We start from the raw sequence: 20,505 nt of genomic DNA on the forward strand, positions 1-20,505 counted from the left end.
TTTGAAATGCAATGCAGGGAATTCTGGGAAGGTCAATTTACCTGTAAATTTACATTCTTTTTCACTTCCAAACGCGGTATTTCACCATAAAATTGTCTGAAATGTCTATTACAGTTTTTCACCGTATATATTAGGGGAACTTACCATTAACCATTTAAGTTTTTTACCGTTAAAATCAAGGTCATTTTTTACAGTGTAGAAATTAGATAACTGGTAAAACCATTCCATACAGTTTATGCAATCAGCCACAGATCGAAACAAGGCTTCTGGGTACTTTTCATGAATTATTTGTCCCATTACCTTTTTGTTTATCTGGAGAGAATATTATAATCAAACAGCAGGAAAACTAACAATGAATCTATAATATTGAGTGTATAAAAACGTTTGTAAATTAGTTAAATAGCACTAAGTGCACAATTCAGGAGGGTCAAATAAAGATGGAAGAGATGTGTTTTTAGCCATTTCTTGAAGATGGCCGAGTTGGGCAGGTTATTCCACCAGGAGGGAACAGTTCATGTGAAAGTGATTTTGTACCTCTTTGGGGTGGCATAATAATGCACCGTTCACTTACATGTTAATCTTGTTGTATTATCAAATACCGTGTACATTTTGAAATTATTATCGGCATAGACACTGACCCTGTCCCTTTTACAACATCTTATACATTTGACAATGTTGAATGCTCAATTGTAAATATAAGAAATACACATTTTAATAGATAAAACTTGGCTCTGATCTTCACAACTTATTCAGGTAGGCCTACTCAAAACATGCTTCATTTCCTAAAATAAAACCTGACTGGTAACTTGTTACTCCTGGCATATTGTTTTATAAAGTTTAACCTAAGATTTCATAAATGTGGATTAAACTTGTTTATTGGTAGACTATATCTTGGCAACCCTCATACAAAATCAAACAGGATACCGCTGAGCTTCTTCTGAGAGAACTTGAACAAATTTGGTCAAAAACAGACAAACGGTTGAGTTTCAGTCCAAGTTTTAATTACAGTTACAAGACTGATCGTAAAGGAGACCAAATTACAAAATCCTGCGTAACATAGATATGAAACCATAAAAGATTAAAACTAAACCGAATGAGGAGGATTCATGTGTTATTTTAAGGGTGGTCTTCCAGTGTCTGTCAAACAGAAGTGGGCGGAGTCATTAACTACACGGCTTCCTCAAATCAGACAAATCACCAGGCTCATAAAATGTTAACGCAACCATAATGACATTTCTTTGACATATAATAGTAAAAAAGAAAAATCACTCTGTCATTTCTAGTACATTAACAATTACCGTTAGAACAACCGTCCATAATTTGTCATGCCAACTTTAAGAAACATTTTACAGTGAAGCCAAAACCATATTTTACATACAAGCAAATCAAAAGGCCTAAACGCAATGAATTGGCGCCACCATGTGGTCACCGTGTCTAACTGCATGAAAGATTGAGTGCAAAAAAAAAAAAGAAAAAGACAGCCATACACCTCAACCCCCTCTATTCCTGTTTTCTTCAGTCAATGCCGGCCCATGTCAACAGTGCACCAGCAGTCACGCAGGAACAGAGGGTAGACGGGTCAAAACAGTGCTTGCTAGAGCTGATATAGCCACAAATGGGACAGACAGATATGGAGAGTTCAGAGGTTCAGTTAGTTTGTGACCTCAGTCGCTGTCAAACTTAATGGAGTTCACTGAGGTGGAGATCGCGCCGCCTCTATAACTGCCACGCTTCTTCTTGGTCTTTTCATGCCGGAAAGATTTGCCCTTAGTAAATTTAAGCACACTGTTGGCCTTCTGGCCCCAGTCACTGTTGGCTCCCATCTAGAAGTAAATAACAGAAGAGTCAGATGTATACGCGAGTCAAAGAGTCAAAAGCAGTATACGTGCACAAAGACTCTCCTTACAGTAAAGGCTGACCTAATATGCATTCACATTTATCATCTTACCTTTGCGTCAAATGAATTGTCTGCCAGGCGGGGGTCCACCTCAATTTCCTCGTCTCTTACTCTACGGAAAGGAGTATTGCTTTCCTTTAGAAGTCACACAACAAAGAAACAGACAGAAAATACCTTTAAGCACAAGTGCATAAGCAAACTGAGAGCGGCGTGGAGCTTCCTACTCTGGGAACATGAGTGGAATGAGGAGCTCTTGCCTCTTCTAAAAGCTATAAACTTGTTTAAAATATCAGAGTGTCTATCTACACTAAGTGCAAACAGCCCGCCTTGTTAGCAGAGGCTATTTACACCAACTCCGCCCACCAGCATGTGATTGGGCTAGTCATCATTACAAAAGACGATCAGCAGCCGTCAGCTCTAGTGGCGCAGATGGTAAAACGTGTGTAGTATTCATTTTGACGCAATCGACCCGGGTTCGAATCCACCCTTTTCAAATTACATTTTTATTGAGAGATTTTTTCCTGAAGGAAATCAAAAGTTGAAAATAAATTATTGGGTAGGTGTAGGGATGGCTTTATTGTCCCAATAAGGTGGCATCCATTTAATAATTTGAATTAAAGTTCAAATTCAAGTTATTGCATACTGTTTTGTAATGTAATACAATACTGAGGTTCAGATAATTGCCACTATTTGCAATTAGTAGTATAAATAGTATAAAATCCTGCAATTTTAACAGTGTAAATATAATCTATAGCTATTTGCACTTAGTGCGATATTGGATAAATGGTTATCAGAGAGTGAATCCGTGTGTGAATGTATTCAAATTCTGAATGGATTATAGCCTAGAAAGTGCGCAATGGGCGCTGCCCTTACAATCACTGGAAAGCGGTCACTCATCTTACTGAAGTTCATCGCGATCTCACAAAGTTAATAAGTAGTAATAAAAGAACCTTTACACTGCGCAATTCATCTCTTATTTACATCATGTCTACACTTGTTTTAATGAGTGTTCGTGAACGTGTAGAACTCAGAACAACGGAATGTTGGGTGGTGAAAGGATTGCAACTTAACCGCCTCTGATTGGCCACTGTGTTAATGAAATCAACAGATGTGTCTGTGATTGGCTATATTGTTCAATGCTGCAAAAACACGCTGAGGATCGAACATATGACCACTGGATGAAAAGTCCCAAACCGCAACTTGATGGGATTTTTGTTATGGTGTTTTTGCCACGGGTCTAACAGTCTACAGCGTGTCGACATGTTACTTAAAAAAAAATTAAAAAAAATAACGTATTGTCCCGAATATAAGACGACCCTGATTATAAGACGACCCCCCTTTTTCCAGATGTACCCGTTGGAAAAAGGCTTTTTGAAAACCAAATCTTGTTCTTTTTTTTCTCTCTCTGTAAAACACATTTATTAAATTATTTTCATATTGCATATTTTTCCAATTCTAATTTTTGTTTTGAAAGTATGGTAAATACTGGTATCATGTACCAACAATGACATTGGAACATTTTGATATACCATTGAAATAACAGGTAGCCCATCTGAATTATATAACAATTAGGCTATCCAACTCATAGTAGCCTACCAAAATGTTATTATCAGTAGACGTGAAATCTTATTGTAGTCTTCAAATCTGGGTACCGTCTTATGTTTTAAAATCACTTACAGAGGAAGTTTGGTCCCATCAGGCTAACATGACAGTCACGATCATGCTGCTGTAAGCTTTTCTTTTTCATTTGTTTTCATTCGCGATCTTTACAACACACATTACATTACATATTTCATGGCACACTCGTTTTATGCGTTTTTGGCGCCACCTATTGTTGTGGGTGTATTATTGACATGTCAAAGTCTAGACCCTGAATATAAGATGAACGCGTTTTTTCAGATGTATTTCCAAGAAAAAAAACATCGTCTTATATTCGGGTCAATACGGTAAATAAAAAAAAATAAAAATAGACACGTACACCGAGGTATGCCTGCTATAAATTTTTTATGTCTGACGAACAACAAGATCGGCACCGTTCTTCAAAGCACATTGAAGGATTCAGTGGGTTTTAGTTTTATCATCTAAATTAGATAATTATTTAATTTACATATATATTTAGTGTTGGCCTGTTTATGTTATTCTTCATATTATCTTACTCTGTTTTTCTCTGTTCTCAGAAGCGCTGCTGGTGCATGATAATTTGAGGATGTGTGAATCCAGTTGTTGTTGTTGCTCTGTATGCTGCTGTTTGCACGTTAAAATTTTATTTTGTGTGTCATTCATTACATATCCTTTTTTTTATCCTAATTTTATCAGTTAGCATTTGTCGGTCAGGAAAATAAATCGAAATGAGCTGATGTTTTAACCCCCCTCATCACAACGCTCTGTTTGAATGAGTGTGGCAGATTGAAGACTCGGAAGTAAACGCCCACTGCTATGATTGGCTAATAGTTGTGTATGTTTGACAGTCTACGTCCTTCACAAATGCATGCGGGCTGTGATTTAGGTTAAAAACGAATAAATACTCTATTTCTTTTTACAGATTGTTTGATATGAATGAAGCAATAGTGACCACGTAATAAAAACTCACTTGTGTGGAGCAACCTCATATCCAATATTTTCGACACAGCATCGTCTTTTAGTTTCAATCTTTCTGAAAATCCCCCGTCAAATTGTCCCATTTGTAAACGAATCCACGGTAAAATGAAGTGAACAAAGGACCGAGTTCTTACTGACACACTCTGGCACTTCATTAAAAAGAGTTCATTCCCTCTTTCCTAACGTTGGGATCAGAAGGAAGGCAATGCAAACACTGTTTTTCCACAGCGTCGTCGTCTTTGGAGCATCTTTATCATTTGGTTTCTGCGTAGACCTGCGTTCGCCTCTCACTATTTACACTATTATGTGAATCGGTGGATGGGGCTAAACAGGCAGTGATGGCGAGCTTCATCATGACCCCTTTAAAACTTAACTTAAACCTAATTCTGATTAAAGCCAAGGATTAAACTACTTGATTCATATGGATTACTTTTGAGGCGTCAGTTTTTGTGGAGATTTTCAATGGAGAGACACAGCAATCGCTCTGATTTTATTAAAAATATCGTAATTTGGGTTTCAAAATTTTTTGGAACACGGTGGGAAAACGATAATTTTAATTTTGAGTGAATTATCCCTTTGACACTTAAAGGATGTAAGTGAAGGTTGAAATGCTGCTTGTATCAAAACAAGATTCGCTGGATCAACAGCATATATTCTTCAGTGATATTTCCTGGTCATGTTTTGCCTGGAACTAGAATCACCCACCTCCAGATTCCCAATTTGACCCCCGGGTGTGTTTGAATATGCACTGTTCAAGAGCCAACATCAACACAAGCATGCTCACAATCACAGCCCTTTACCTTTTGTTTGGTTCTGGGAAAAGTCTGAGGTGTGGATGTGGTGATTTTTGTATTCTTGGGTGTTGTCGTTTCTTCCTCTTTCCCCTTTTTTTTGCTCTTTTTGCCTGTGATCAGAGGAGAGAAGAGAAAAACCAAATGTGAGTGGCTTACAATGGTGCTGAAGGCTAAACGCTTTAGAAGAAAGATGATAAATATCAACAGTTTTACACTGATGTGGAGGCATGACCAGATGGAACAAATGCCTTCTCTTCCAAGCTAATCTGAGTGTGTTGACTTGACCTGTCACAAGTAATAATCACATTTGTTTGGATGGGTGGCTTTTATGGCTCCATTCCAAACTGAGCGTCCTACATAGGCAGCAATTCAAGTCATCACAGGTGTGCTACCAATTTTTATCCAAGACAGCAGACAAAACCATAATAATGTTGAGTGCAAATAATTCAATACCAAAGTAGTATTGACAAAAATTGACCATAATATTTGCACGTGATGTGCTGTCCTGTATGTGGTACATGTGACATGACGGGGTTATATTTTAATGTTTTAGTTAGATGCAACTTCCTGCTGCGTCGCTCCTTCAAAACATGGCAATAAACCAACTGTGGTGCTTCTCAATAGTTTTTCTATGTAAACATGCACTAAACATACATTTTTGACTGTTGCACTTTTCCATTGCACTGACCTTTGTCTTGCGTTCTGTGTGAACAGCCCCTTTAAATGTGCTGAGTGGTGCTTTCGTCTCACATAAAAGTCATGTTTTTAGAATAACATGACAAGTTAAACTTATGTCTCAAGATTTTTTTCCCCTCCTATTCCGCTGCCCTTTATCAAGCATAAAGTGCTGAGTGGTGCTTTACTGTTTCTTGGAGTGTCACAGGCGAAACTTGACAGGTTTGATTTTAAGCGTTTGCGTAACACATTAAAAGTAATAAGAACGGGCTTGGGAACCAGTAACAAAAAAAAAACCTTGCTATCAGATATATTGAGCACTGCAAATACCGTTTGTTGTGACCGGAGTCTTGGCCGTCGTTTCCTCTTCCTCAGATGAAGAGTCCTCAGACGAGCTGCTGTCTGCTTTGGCCTTAGCAGCCTGTGCTTTTGTAGCAGGTGGTGTTTTCACAGCTGGTGTTTTAGGAGACTCTTCTTCATCAGAACTGCTGTCACTCGAGGATGAAGACTCTGCTGTCTTTTTAGCTGGCGTCTTTGCTGCAGAGGTGGGGGTTTTTGTTGTAGCGGCCTTTCCGTTGGTGACTGCAGGCTTGGCGGGAGTCTTCTTAGCCTCCGTCTCAGAGTCTGAACTGTCAGATTCGGAGCTACTGCTCTCGGCTTTCTTCGAGCTAACTGGCTTAGCTGCTGCTGCTTTTGGGGTCACAGTAGTCTTTACTTTCTTCTCGTCTTCACTGGAGCTGTCCGAATCACTGCTGCTGGACTCCGCTGCGTTCTTACTGGCTGGAGCTGGTGGTTTGGTGGCAGGGGCGGACTTCTTGGCAGCAGTAGCCGCTACTGGTTTAGCTTTCTTTGCAGCCGCAGTCTCGTCTTCAGAGTCAGAGCTGTCGGATTCAGAGTCAGAACTGCTATCAGCTGGTTTAGCAGCAGGTTTAGCTGCAACTGCAGGTTTAGCTGGGGTACCTGGTTTGGATACCGGTGTGGTGGTGGTTTTCTTTTGCGGTTCCTCATCTGATGAGCTGTCCGAGTCTGAACTACTTTCAGCAGCCTTAGCGGAAGGCTTAGCTGCTGAGGTAGGTTTGGCTGAGGTAGCCGCAGGTTTGGATATTGGTGTGGTGGTAGCTTTCTTTTGCGGTTCCTCATCATCTGAAGAGCTGTCCGAGTCAGAGCTGGATTCAGCGGGCTTGGCTGCAGGTTTAGGAGTGCTTAAAGGCTTGGATTTAGCTGCTGGTTTAGCAGGTGCCTCATCCTCAGAGCTGTCTGAATCTGTGAGAGATAAAAATAGATCTATAAGCTAATACAATCTTGATAAACAGCACCTAAATGGTAATACCCCATTTCCAGGGGGTTAAAGCAAAAAAAAAAAAAAAAAAAAAAAGCAAAAGCGTATTGAGCCGCGGAAGAGATACTGTTTCTCGAGCTATAATCTATTCAACTGTAAAATAACACTGGATAGTCTTCACTGTATAATGAAAGACAGCAGCAGGTTTATTTAGGCTGTTGTCTCTTTAAGACCTCATGCACAGATCTAATGTGTTACACATGGCTCTATGCTTACTTTTCTTTTTAGAAGCACTTGTCCTCCTAATTAAAAAAAAAAATTAGGAGCACCTTCTAATCAATAATCAAGAATTCACCTTCCTAATACGAGACATTTGACTCCTTAAAGTGACTTACAGGGGTATTTTCCTTTTACCTTTGCAATGGCATCATTTTCATCTTTGTCAAATTGAAAAATTTGTGTTTATAAGCTTTTTCAAATTTCTATTTAAAACAATATAATAAGTAGAAGACGACAAATAAGTTACCAACCATATGAGGCTCAGAGGTGGCACGAGTGCAATTAAATTCATAGATTCATGTGGACATTGTTTTAAATATAAAATTTTGAATACAGAAATATTAAATTTAAATAACTGAAATAAGCTAAAAATGAAACTGAACCAGCAGGTGGCGGCAAGTCACTGATTTTAGCACTGAAACATTCCGTCGGAACCTGCGGGAATGAGTAGAATTATTATAAATAGCCGCAATCAAGTTCTGCTTTGTTCCCTGATAATAACCCGACTATGAATGATGCGAGTGGCGTTACTATGTTGTCAGTGAGAAGCTGCAGCCGTGGCAGGGATGATTTTTGGTGTGCCGGCAGAACAACATGTTTCTTTTCCCCTCATTTTTTCCAATTGACGGAAATCCGACGTAGCGACGGAGAACTTGAATCCCTGCATTTCTCTAGATCTCTTAATTCACTACCAATTTCAAATCTGTATGACTTTCTAAATGTAAATGACCAGGGCTACCAAGCTCCAAAAACGAAAGCACAGGGCTTCAGAAAAATTGGGCCCAGAATTTGTAGAATCTTTGTATGGAAAAAGACCATCACAGGGTTCCCACACCTTGGTTAACTTCAAATTCAAGGACCTTTCAAGGACTTCCCAGGTCCAATACCTTCAAATTCAAGGACTTAATGTGGGGACACATTTCAAGTGAGAGCAAAGGTTACATCGCGTCACCTTGTAAGATACATTGTTACAGTTTTCATGTGTCAAACAACTATGCAAAAAAGCAAATTTTTTTTTTTTTGCATTTATTTTTGGGCATATGACATAAATCTGATATTTGTCGTATTTCTGTTTCGCATAAAATTGAATAATATTTGGTACATACTACACTGTATTCTAAAATGATCTGATATTAACTTTTGCATGGATTTTATTGAAAAGAGGCTCATGTAACCAGAAGTTTTAAGATATATGAATATGCTTTTAAGTTTTTCTTGCCTCATGGCTTTACATTATCTTAACAAGCAAAGCAATTCAACATTACATCCTTTGGATCTCTGGCAAGCCATTCTTTGTAATCTTCTTTTGTGAGCCAAATATCTTGAAACTTGCATTTTCCAGGCATCATGTTTCAGTGGTTTCAGCATATTTTTGCAATGTTTCACGGTGTGTCTGTGAAACGTTGAGGTACCATCTTAGTAGTTTCGTGTGCGTGTGAACGTCAACGAACAACACAAAGTACCTCACATAGGAAACACTTAACGTAATGCATAAATGTGCAACGTAAATCAAGCAAGCTAGTATGCATAGGCCACAAAGTGTTGGCAAAATAACACATTAGTGGACCGGAGGGAATAATATGGAATTTAAGGACCTGTATCTATGTTTGTTTATTTTCAAAAACTTTCCAGGGCCTTGAAACTTTTTAATCAGACTCACAAACTTTCGAGGATTTCAAGGACCCGTGGGAACCCTGCCATCATAAACACTGCACAAAACATCTCTATTTGTGTACCATACATGCCAATTATACATGTTGCAAACGACATTGAGGCAAGTAAATGATTGAATGCAAATGTTTGTACCTTTATGGATGTGATGACAACTGACCTGAACTTGAATCCTTTTTCTTAGCAGGGGTTGTCTTCAGAGGAGCAGCTTTAGCAGGAGCAGCTTTAGCAGGAGCAGCTTTAGCAGGAGCAGCTTTAGCAGGAGCAGCTTTAGCAGGAGCAGCCTTGGCTGGGGTTGGTTTTGTGGCCGGTTTGTCTTCCTCAGACTCGGAGCTAGATGATGATGATTCTTTTGCAGCGGGCTTGACTTTAGCTGGCGTTTTCTTGGCTGGCGCAGGTTTAACCGGGACAACTTTAGCTGCCGGTTTCTTGGCTGCCAACTCCTCATCGTCAGAGTCCTCCGAGCTTGATGATGAAGACTTGTCTGCAGCCGGGGTGACTTTAGCAGGTGTGGTTTTAGCAGATGCAGCTTTTGCTGGTGTGACTTTGACAGCTGGCTTTGCTGCTTCATCCTCTGAGCTTGAAGAATCTGAACTAGACGAATCCTTTTTCTGAGCAGGAGCAACCTTTGTAGGTGCTTTCTTGGCTGGGGCTGCTTTAGCCGGAGCAGGTTTGGCAGCTGGTTTCTTTGCTTCATCCTCTGAATCTGAGAAAAAGAAAGCAGTTCATTAGCACTTTCTGCAACAGAAAAAAAGTCTCCAAAAACAACTTTGTGGCGATAATCTGCAGAGAGGGCAGTACCAGAGCTGTCAGAACTGGATGAGTCCTTCTTAGCACTGGCTTTGGGAGTCGCAGTCTTAACTGGTGGGAGACAAATAAAAGAAATTATGTTTTGCTCCAAGAAAGAAAAAACAACTACATTTCATATGTAAAACTAATGTTTACATGCTTGTATAAAACGCATAATGAATACTACTAACTGTAAGATTGATTATTGTAGCAAAAACCAGAGCAAAGTTTTTTTTTGATTCTTAACTTTCGGCTAATTTAAAGTTGAATATTTTATCTGTTTTCTACAGGAAAAGTATATTTTGGGACCAGACATGCAAATTAATCAGTGCTATAATATTCATACAATACATCGTTTTTATTATTTTTTTTTTTTAATGAAATTCCGCTTTTTTGTACAATGCAAGTTCGGTTTCACTTGAAGACTTTGGGCAGAAATGTATTACTGTTGTTCAGTAGAACTATAGGCTACTACTACTAAAACTATTAAAACCTTATCTTTAAGGAATAATCATAGAAGGCCTTCAATGTTATTACCAATATTAAATCCCCTTTATTTAAAAAAAAATAAGATTTGTTTAATTTTTATTAAAATATAAATTAAAGGAATGTTTTTATGCCACCCCCTTCCATTTTCTGTATTACAAATATAAATTTACAGCTGATTGATAAAAACATGAAAAATGTAATTCTATATTAATGCATGCTGCTACAAATAGTTGAAAGTCTGTAGAAATCTATGGCTAAACGTCTACTTCTGATTATTAATAATGCAACCATTATAACACCCCTAAAAACTAAAAATCACTGTAATGCACAGCCTCTCATGGCTTATTGCTGTAGTAACTCATACAGGACACTTCAAACACTTACCAGGGGCTTTGACTGGAGTGGTCAGTGCTCTAGGAGGCGGGACGGCATTGAATTGTCCTGTAAATAGAGATGATCTTCAATTTCAAGAGAAACTCACTTTTGTATTCTCACTTTTAAGATTTCTTAACATGTTCAAATAAGGCATGCTCAGGACTCATTCACGGCCCAAAAAAGCATTTTAATTATGTTGAGATCACTTGGTCCAGTAAATAAAGCGTAATGATGCACCCATGGTGATAGATGTCAGAATAAAATCCAAGATAATACTGGTTGTTTGGGAACACTGATATGCCAGCAAATCCCATTTCTTAATGCACCTTTAAGATCGACCAATGTAAAAGTATAGTAGTAATACCAATCTTGGATTTCTTAGTAGGAGGTGCATCTTCCTCATCTGAGGAGGACTCCTCACTGCTGGATTCTGCCGGGGCCGCAGGTTTAGCTGGAGGGGTCTTCACTGGGACTGGTGCTTTTACTGCTGTCTGTGATCAAGTAAGAGGAACTAATTGTAAATTGTGAATACCAAGCAGCCAAACAAATGTATTTATTTTTTATTCTGAGAAGAAAAAAATTAATAGGTTCTGTTATGGTTACAATTTACAATAGATTTCTGAAGCAGGATTGTGTTGGAGTTATATGTCCTCTGAAGTACCTTAGCTGGAGCCTCATCCTCAGAATCACTAGAGCTGTCCTCATTGCTGCTACTGTCTTGCTTCTTAGCTGCAGACACCGGAGTGGACGCCGATTTAGGGGTCCTTGCCACAGGCTTGGCCTTTGCTCCTGAAGACCACAGATCACCGCTTTGAATATGTAACTTACTTTGAACAATTATACCTGAGGTTTTACACAGACGTTGTGATTGAGAATATGAACTCATGCTTCAGCTCACCTGTCGCTGGAGTTTTGGCCGGCTCCACATCAGAGTCTGAGTCCTCGCTGCTGGAACTGGTGTCTTTCTTCCTGGCTGGTGCTGCAGGCTTAACAGCAGGTTTCACAGCTGCAGGCTTCTGTACAAAAAATGTACAAGATCCAGATTCAGGAAGAGGCATCCTAGTAGAGTCATACCACACATGCTCACGTAAACTTATTTAGTTTTTAATAATGCATGCAGCTTCCAGACCTTTGCTGCTGTTTTAGCTGGAGCTTCATCCTCCGAGTCGCTGGAGTCTTCAGAGCTGCTGCTCTTTTTAGCAGCTACAGCTGCTGGCTTCTTTGGAGCAGGAGCTTTCGCTGTTAAATGCATAACATTTAGTTAAATACTTAGTAATTACTATTTAAGTTAAATACTTAATGGATTCGAAAACGGTAAAACGCAACTGTTGAACTCTTGGGGAGTTGGAAAATGAGCCTATTTTCAAAAATAGTGGAGTGTTCTTTTAAACATACACTACTGCCCGAAATTTGGGGTCAGTAAATTTTTTTTAAAAATAAATTAATACTAATACGACAGTTTCGTGAACCTAGTAGAGTACAAGGCTGGCTGTGCAAAGGCTATTTCTATAAAAAAAAAAAAGAAAAAAAAAGTCAATTCTGACTTTGCTATGTCAATCTGGTGCTTTTGAATCAGCGACTAAGTATGTTTTATTAGTTTAAAGCTGCAGTCCGTAACTTGTGTTCAAAATGTACAAAAATGTATATAATAAGCAAGTACACCATGAATCCGTTTTCCAAACCGTGTTTTTGGCTTGTCCTGAATCACTACAGTACAGCTTTAATAAGTGTAGACTGGTTCGGGTAGGTACCGCTGCGGAGTACCCAGCACCTGCATGATTCATCTTAGACATGAACAGAGAGAAGTAGCTCCGGCTGCAACATTCTTCCGCAAGACGCACACAGTTCTATTTATTAACCGCTAGAGCGCCAACAGTTACGGACTGCAGCTTTAAGTATTTGCTATTGACTGTTCAAATGCGGAGTTTTGCACAGTGTAGAGTAGCGTGTGTGCGTGCGTAAGTGGCAGGGACCCCTAGTGAGTGAGTGAATCACAGTGGAGTCAGCCATCTTAACCAGAAATAAGACGGTTGCTTGTGTGCAAATACATACGAGCATCATCCGTCACGCCACTCTGTTCCCCTCTCGGGCTTGAAAAGACGGTAAAACTAAGGACATAACTGTATTTACATTTATTTTGAAAGCTGAAGCTCGCGATTATGGAAAGGGGCATTACATTTCAGATGTGTGCTTACACCGTGTCAGCTGGCCAATCAGAGCAGACTGTGCTTGTCGGAAGGAGGGGCTTTGTAAAAATGACACATTTGAGAGAGGCAGGGCTACAATAATACAATAGAGGAACTACAATAATGTACAGTATTTGAAAAATAATGTCAACATTCTGTTACACCAAATGCATAAAATAGCATCATATGACCATTTTTAGGTATCCCTGTTACTGAGTAATATTAACTACATGCACTTACTATATGGTTAGGCTTAGTGCTACTTGTATGTAATTATGCATAATTTATTATTATAATAACAGTACATGTAACAAGGACACCTTACAATAAAGTTAGCTAATATTTTGCAACAATACTGATTTTATTGTACTTTTGACCAAGTAAATACAGCCTTGGTGAGCCGAGCATAATGAATGAAAAAAAAAAAAAAAAAAAAACCTATGTACCTTGTACAACTTTCTTGGCAGGTGCTGCAGCTTCCTCTTCACTGCTGGAGTCCTCACTACTTGAACTCACTGCATCTTTCTTTGCTTTCTTGGCTGATGGGCCGTTGACTGCCGAAGGGCTACTGGTGACCGCTTTGCGCTTTTTGGTTTCTGGGGACCTTGAGCAGGCAAATCATACTAATTACAAGCCAACAATGGAAATAACAGCAAAACTACAGGTATGAGACCAAGAGTGACCTACAGTTGCCATACAAACAGTTATAAAGACACAACTTGCACATACTTGACCCAAAAATGGAAGATGTCCAGGAGACTGTCCTCATTTTGGTCTTGAGGTTTCTAATGAGATGAAACGGACACAATTGTAAAGTACAATCTGTAAAAGAATCCTTCGAATCAAAAAGCTAAGACTTCTGTGGCTACAAAACACGTGTGCGAATCATTCACGTAGGTTAACTTGACTATTTGATTTCTTGTTTAATTTGATTCCCATTGGCCTTTGTTCTCATTTTCCCTTTTCTTGTCTGTCAACTTATGTTGTATAATTTTATTATTCTTAATATAAAGACAACAGACAGCACTCAACCTGTTGAAAAAAGCCTATCTTAAAAGAATCATGATGAATAATTAATGTTGTACCAACAAAAACACGTTAAACGTGTAAGAAAAACTAAGCTGTAATAACACAGGTCAAAATGATACAAAGACCGGCAGAAATTAAACGTATTTAAACACATCCTACACAGCAGCTCAAAAACACGTGTTCCACACAAATTGCGCGTGCAGTACTCCGCGCGCCGACAGACACGTTACACCACTACTACTCCCGCGCATGCGAGGGGTTATAATGAACATGTAAAAGGGCTCTTACCACTTTAGCTTGCTTTAAAAACTCTTTCGCGGCGTTGGTGAACTTATTTTCCACGAGAAACGAGTACACATGCTTGTAGAGATCGCTGGGCACCGTACCGTCCTGCGCCATCTTCGCTCACTCATGTGGAGGAGGAGCGCGATTGGCTATTTGACCGTCACGTGGCGTCGCTGGAAATGGCGCACAATAAGTGCGTCACACTACCGACAAGTTCGCATTACGCAGTTATAAATAATAATATTGTTTATTTGCTGCCTCTTTGGTAAGTACAGAGATAGATATTATTGAACCATCTCTCTATATATTCTGCTGTAATTTATCTTAATTTGTGTCTAATGAAACAAATAGTTGAAAATCAGATTTGTTCTTTTAATGTTTTGTATCATGTATTGTACATCAGGCTTTTATGGCCTTTATAGTGGAATAAGGAGCTCACACTCAAGAAGGAAAAATCACCTCAATTTTATTTGGAGGCCCAAACTGAACAAAAATATGCAAAGTTATTATTTGTATGTATAAGAAGTCAGATGAAATTCTGATAGCTTGTAATGTAAATCAATAAGATCTGTATATAACAGCTTAAGCATCAATTATCACTCAATTTCTCCCAATAATGTGTCTTAGTAAGATAAATGCTTATTTTTATGAATAAAGCTCTGTGGTTTTAATGGTGGTGGGCAGATTATATTATGCAATGCAATACAATGATGATTAATAGCCTAAATATACCTCAAAACCCTGATATTTGATATTTACATTTCAACATAATTTGACCATTTAGAGGCCTTAGAAATGCATGTATCAAATATGATATAGTATGCTCCATAGGGTTAACTATATGGCGTATATAATATATATATATACAGTATATATAACAATTATGAGGTTTAGTCACATCATATAGCCTACAGTCAAACCAAAAAATACCATATATATATATATATATATATACATATTGTTTTTTGTTTTACTAGTGGGTGCAGGACACTATAGTTAATTTAATTGAGGATAGCAAAATAAAGTGAACTGTGACATATTATACCCAAAAAGTCTTCATGCAGTGGACTACCTGTAAAATTGATAAAAATTTGGGACCAAAAATTATTCAGACACTTTGACCTGACCATGTTTTGCTTAAGTGTTTTTTCTTTAATTGATAATGCAAACCTTTTTACACCACAGACTGAACAATATTAAGCATTGCTAAGGGTGGCCCAACAAAGTATTGATAGTTGCCTAAATATTGTTATACTAGCAGTTGGCTGAATAAGTTTTGGTTGATTGTAATCCATTACATACCTTTCTATCAAAGTTATCTGATATTATCAAGCTGAATTTGTTCTGACACAGTTTAACTCTTGAGTTCTTGTCATATTGTATTACCATTTTCTAAACTATAGCAAATAAACTTTGATAATGTGAGAAATGTTGAAGGTGTCTGAATAAGTATTGGTGTGACTGTAACTTGACAAAGGTCATCAGAAGGATGTAACACTCCCATGCTGTAGGTGGAGCACTACATCAAACTCCACGTGTTTCTCCAAAGTATCTCCTTGAAGAAGACACACATGCACCTCTGTGACAGCTTGCCACCGAGAGTCATTTACTTTTCCTAAACTCTGTGGCCCCTCCGTTCAGACAGCAGCGGGAGATGCCGCGGTACGAGCTGTGCGTGATCCTGAAGGCGATGCAGAGGCCGGAGACCGCGGCGGTGCTGCGGCGCACGGTGGAGACGCTGCTGGAGCGCGGCGCTGTGGTCAGGGCTCTGGAGAACCTCGGCGAGCGCAGGCTGCCCTACAAGATCTCCAAACACGACTCTCGCCACACGCACGGCGGGTACTTCTCCATCGACTTCCACGCCTCGCCGATGATCGTCAGCGAGCTGCTAGAACACCTTGAACGGGACATCGACGTGCTGCGCCCCACAGTTTTAAAGAAAGACACTGAGCTTTCCAAGACGCAGTGCTCTGCAACAGGAGCACAAGCTGAGAAAGCAAAGAGCGCCACTTCCAGATAAATGTGAGAATCATTGTGTTTTCCTGATCTGTTTTTACTTATAAAGGTAGGAATGATGTGTTTAGAGAGTAAAAAAGAAACTAAATAAATAAAAAATGGACAGAATGTTCAAAATGAGGTAGTGCTGTCAAACGATTAATCGCGATTAATCACATCCAATATAAATGTTTTTGTTCACATAATATATGTGACCATGGAACTCAAAACCAGTCACAAGGGTCAATTTTGAAATGGATGAACAAATACGCTTTCCATTGATGTATGGTTTGTTATGATCGGACAATATTTAGCTGAGATACAGCTATTTGAAAATCTGGAATCTGAGGGTGCAAAAAAATCTAAATATTGAGAAAATCGCCTTTAAATTTGTCCAAATGAAGTTCTTAGCAATGCATATTACTAATCAAAAATTAAGTTGTGATATATTTACGGTAGGGAATTTACAATATATCTTCATGGAACATGATCTTTACTTAATACCCTAATGATTTGTGGCATAAAAGGAAAATCAATCATTTTGACCCATACAATGTATTGTTGGCTATTGCTACAAATATCCCTGTGCTACTTATGCCTAGTTTTGTGGTCAGGTATTACAGAAATATCCTAACTTTAAAATGTCATCTTATCTGGTTGGTAACCATGGTAATTTCAGTTAGGACCACATTTTGGACAAAAGCTATTACAGAACAGCATTTCCTAAGTGTGTTATCCTATCTTAACTACAGATAGGAAGGGGTTAATGCAGAAACCTTCTAACTTGACAAAAACCCCTAAAAACTGTCTTAACTTTAGGGCAACCCCACAGCTGTCCTAACTATTTACTATTTATATGTTTATATTCATATAATTTATAGTATATATAAATATATTTAATAAATAAACATAGCATTTTTTATATATATATTGATGCATGTGTGTGTGTGTGTGTGTGTGTGTGTGTGTATATATATATATATATATATATATATATACACACATACACATAATAAATATAAACCGTACACTCACATATGTTATGTAAACTTTTATTTTGGATGCGATTAACCGCGATTAATCATTTGACAGCGCTAAAATGTAGTATGTGGACTTTATTGGAGTTAATATTTTGAACTACACCTCTCTATGGAGCCCCACACATGACATGCAAGAAAAAAATAATAAATTGTGCGCACGATTTACTAAAACGTGCACATGATTACAATTTCGTTCCCTCGATTTGCTAAATCGTGCGCACGATTTGCCTACTATTTTTTTCCTGCATGTCATGTGCGGGGCTCCGTACCTCTCTGCTAGGACACCTGTGTGAACTTGATGGGAACTGAGTTCAAATATCACTGTATTATGATCACAAGTCGGTTAAAGTCATTACAAAAATGTAAAAATTGAAGTTAGTTCTATGTCTAGCATTGTTTATTCTCGGGTGCTACTTGTTTTGATATGCAATTAAATCTGTGCTGAGGTGTTCAAATGCTCTTGGGCTCAAATCTCCCAGTTTGGTTGGAGTTTTTGAATATGATAGTTGTTATCATTGATGATGATGAAGATTCTTGTCTTTTTTGCCCCCTTAGGACTGTGTAGATGGCGTCATGTGCTGGATCATGTGAATGGACTTTTGCAACGAGACAAGCTAGTAAATGTCAGCATCCTTTTTACAGTTTTGGAGGAAAGCGTTTAGTTCAGTGATGTGTATTTCCACAAAGAACTGTACATATGACCTCTTCAGCATCAGCATTTTTGGAGTATTTAATATTAATATGACAGATTCTGCTTCAATAATTACATGCTCATAAATAAATAACATAAAAATGAAGTTGTATTTCTCACTCTGTGACAGTCATACTCTTCCACAAATGTGACTTACAAATAAAGAAATAAATTTAAGTGTTGTAGAGGAAAGCTGTACCTTAAGTGTTTTATCCTCAGGATACTGTAACATGAGAAGTGCTGTTCTCACACCTAGTTCATTGTATGCAAAGCTTAAACTTTTCCTTTTAGAGAACATAAAATAAACGGTCAATAGAAAAAAAAAAAAGATTAAACACAGCAGTTTACACATGAAAAGCGTTTAATCAGTTCAAAATCAAATCAAGCAAGATGCTGAAATAATACAAAGTTGTTTTTTTCTTCTCAGTCTGTTATCATGGCATTCTGGGTTTTAAACCTGCTTTGTTTTTTAAAGGTGTTTTTTTTAAAAAAAAATTTTATTTGTCTTATAATCTTATAGAGTCCCTTATATAAATAGGTTAAAATTAAAGAGATGTCCAAAAATATATTCAAAAACATTTGAATCTTCAATCTACCAACATGTCAAAAGTTTGTATTTTAATGGACAGGTTACATTTGATATATTCAATATACAGAATTGAGTCATGTAATATTTTACAGTTTATTTCAGTATTATAATTATCGTTATTTTAGGATAAGCTGTAGTCAAAACAATTTTAGATAATATGGAATGAAGTAAGTTAAACTCTGTCTACAGTGTAGAATTATTGTTGTTGAAAACCTGATTTAAAAAACTGGAGTCTAAATTTAACCACATCAAAGAAACAGCAGAATACAAATAATAAACAGATACAAGAACTTATTATTGTGACGTATTGTGAAGAACTTTTTTTTAAGTAAAAAGACACTCAGGCAGTGGTGTAGTGGAGGGTATACGCAGGTATACGGCGTATACCCACTTCTTTATCAGTCGAGATTCTGTATACCCACTTCTAAATCCTGGTGCGCGTCCTGCACTAGCCAAATCATGACAGTCCAGCATATGAGTAACTAATACAATCGTATGTGAATTTTTGCAAATATTCTCTAAAACATCCAGTAAAGACAGTGATGCGGTCAGGAACGAGGCGTAAACACTCTCATGCAGTGTATGTTTCATTTATAGGCTACTCGAGCGGATGGCACTCTCGCGCAGAAAGTCCAAATCGGCCTCGTAGAAGTAGCTACTAACTTACGAGTCACGACGTGCAAGAATCCAGCTATCGCTGTAGCCAAAGATATCTCTACTGTTGCAAAGCTGAATAAAAAGAAACGTTAAGAATGTAAACACATGATTGCAACTATATGGTTTATGTGTGTTTTCAAGTCATCTCCAGGTAATAAAAAGCATCTGATTCTGAATAATGCAGTGCTAATTGATAGCATTTATTACACTTGGCAATAGATAGGCTACTAGGCTACAAAATATATATTCTGCCTTATTCTGTGATAAACATGGGGAAAAATGTAGTATATAGGCTAAACAAATCATAAAATTGTCATTAGGAAAATACAGGAAAAATATTATAAATTATATAATATTATATAACTATATAATAGTCAAGCAGTGTATTTGATTTCTCAGCCAATTAAAAGCAAGAGGAATAATTAATAAATAATAATAATTGTAATAAAACCTGTCAATTAGACAAAAAAGTTATCATATTTGACATTTCTGTCCCCCTCACTTCTGAAATGATTGAGAATCACGATTGTTTTGTTTGTTTCAAATGGAGATCATAATTCTCCCACAATTCTGAACAGACAACTAAACAAAATAGCATGCAATTTACTAGAGGTTCTGACAAAATGTCAGTTGCTGCAGTCTATTTATATTTGTTTATTTATTTTAATTATTTATTGCTAAATCTGCACCTCTTCTGTGGATAATATTATTTTCATATGATCCTTACTCAAGCAGCAGAAGTTAAGTGACAGTGTGCAAATATTACAATAGTGAACTAAATATGCAAAACTAGTTTTACATGTCACTGTTTATGACACAGGTCGGTTCATCCTTTGCCGGGTCATTTGAAAAAAAAAAAAAAATTGGGGGCATATATTAAGAGTATACCCACTTTTCCAGGCACCACTACACCACTGCACTCAGGGTAAATGTTCTAAGTGCACTTTAAATATAGATAAAGCTGGAAGGTATTATATTGTAATATAGTAACACCATGGTACTCTGATATATTTTCAAGTGGAAATTATATTCATATATATAATGGTATCTATATGGTCCTCAAAGTTACTTTAAAGAATTTCATGGCACAACTAGAGGGCATGTCCAAAAAAACATGGTAGGCTATCATGCAAATGGAAGTATAATCATTAACACACACTGAACTTGTGTGACACTAGCAGAGAGCA

The 20,505-nt window shown here is 37.8% G+C and overlaps 2 protein-coding genes across 4 annotated transcripts; one reads left to right on the forward strand and one right to left on the reverse strand.

Moving 5' to 3' along the window:
- Window positions 1-979: 979 nt before the first annotated feature.
- On the reverse strand, window positions 980-14,508 carry nolc1 (nucleolar and coiled-body phosphoprotein 1). Of its 2 annotated transcripts, none has more exons than XM_058795003.1 (14): window positions 14,350-14,508; window positions 13,762-13,817; window positions 13,479-13,636; window positions 11,976-12,085; window positions 11,745-11,862; window positions 11,508-11,635; window positions 11,211-11,337; window positions 10,856-10,912; window positions 9,995-10,054; window positions 9,354-9,899; window positions 6,295-7,227; window positions 5,296-5,399; window positions 1,949-2,032; window positions 980-1,823 (listed from the first exon to the last, which is right to left on the reverse strand). In XM_058795003.1, the coding sequence occupies exons 1-14, from the start codon at window positions 14,458-14,460 to the stop codon at window positions 1,665-1,667; spliced, it is 2,751 nt and encodes a 916-aa protein (XP_058650986.1). In that variant the 5' UTR covers window positions 14,461-14,508; the 3' UTR covers window positions 980-1,664. The 2 variants fall into 2 exon arrangements, with proteins under 2 accessions (XP_058650986.1, XP_058650987.1); XM_058795004.1 differs by having other exon boundaries at window positions 1,685-1,823; window positions 1,949-2,009.
- A 1-nt stretch (window position 14,509) lies between these two features.
- Window positions 14,510-18,249, forward strand: mrps6 (mitochondrial ribosomal protein S6). Of its 2 annotated transcripts, none has more exons than XM_058795011.1 (3): window positions 14,510-14,611; window positions 15,988-16,368; window positions 17,937-18,249. In XM_058795011.1, the coding sequence occupies exon 2, from the start codon at window positions 16,001-16,003 to the stop codon at window positions 16,364-16,366; it is 366 nt and encodes a 121-aa protein (XP_058650994.1). In that variant the 5' UTR covers window positions 14,510-14,611; window positions 15,988-16,000; the 3' UTR covers window positions 16,367-16,368; window positions 17,937-18,249. The 2 variants fall into 2 exon arrangements, with proteins under 2 accessions (XP_058650994.1, XP_058650993.1); XM_058795010.1 differs by having other exon boundaries at window positions 14,593-14,611; window positions 15,858-16,368.
- Window positions 18,250-20,505: the final 2,256 nt, after the last annotated feature.

Source organism: Onychostoma macrolepis, chromosome 13 (genome assembly GCF_012432095.1).
Source record: "Onychostoma macrolepis isolate SWU-2019 chromosome 13, ASM1243209v1, whole genome shotgun sequence".
NCBI classification, from domain to species: Eukaryota; Metazoa; Chordata; class Actinopteri; order Cypriniformes; family Cyprinidae; genus Onychostoma; species Onychostoma macrolepis.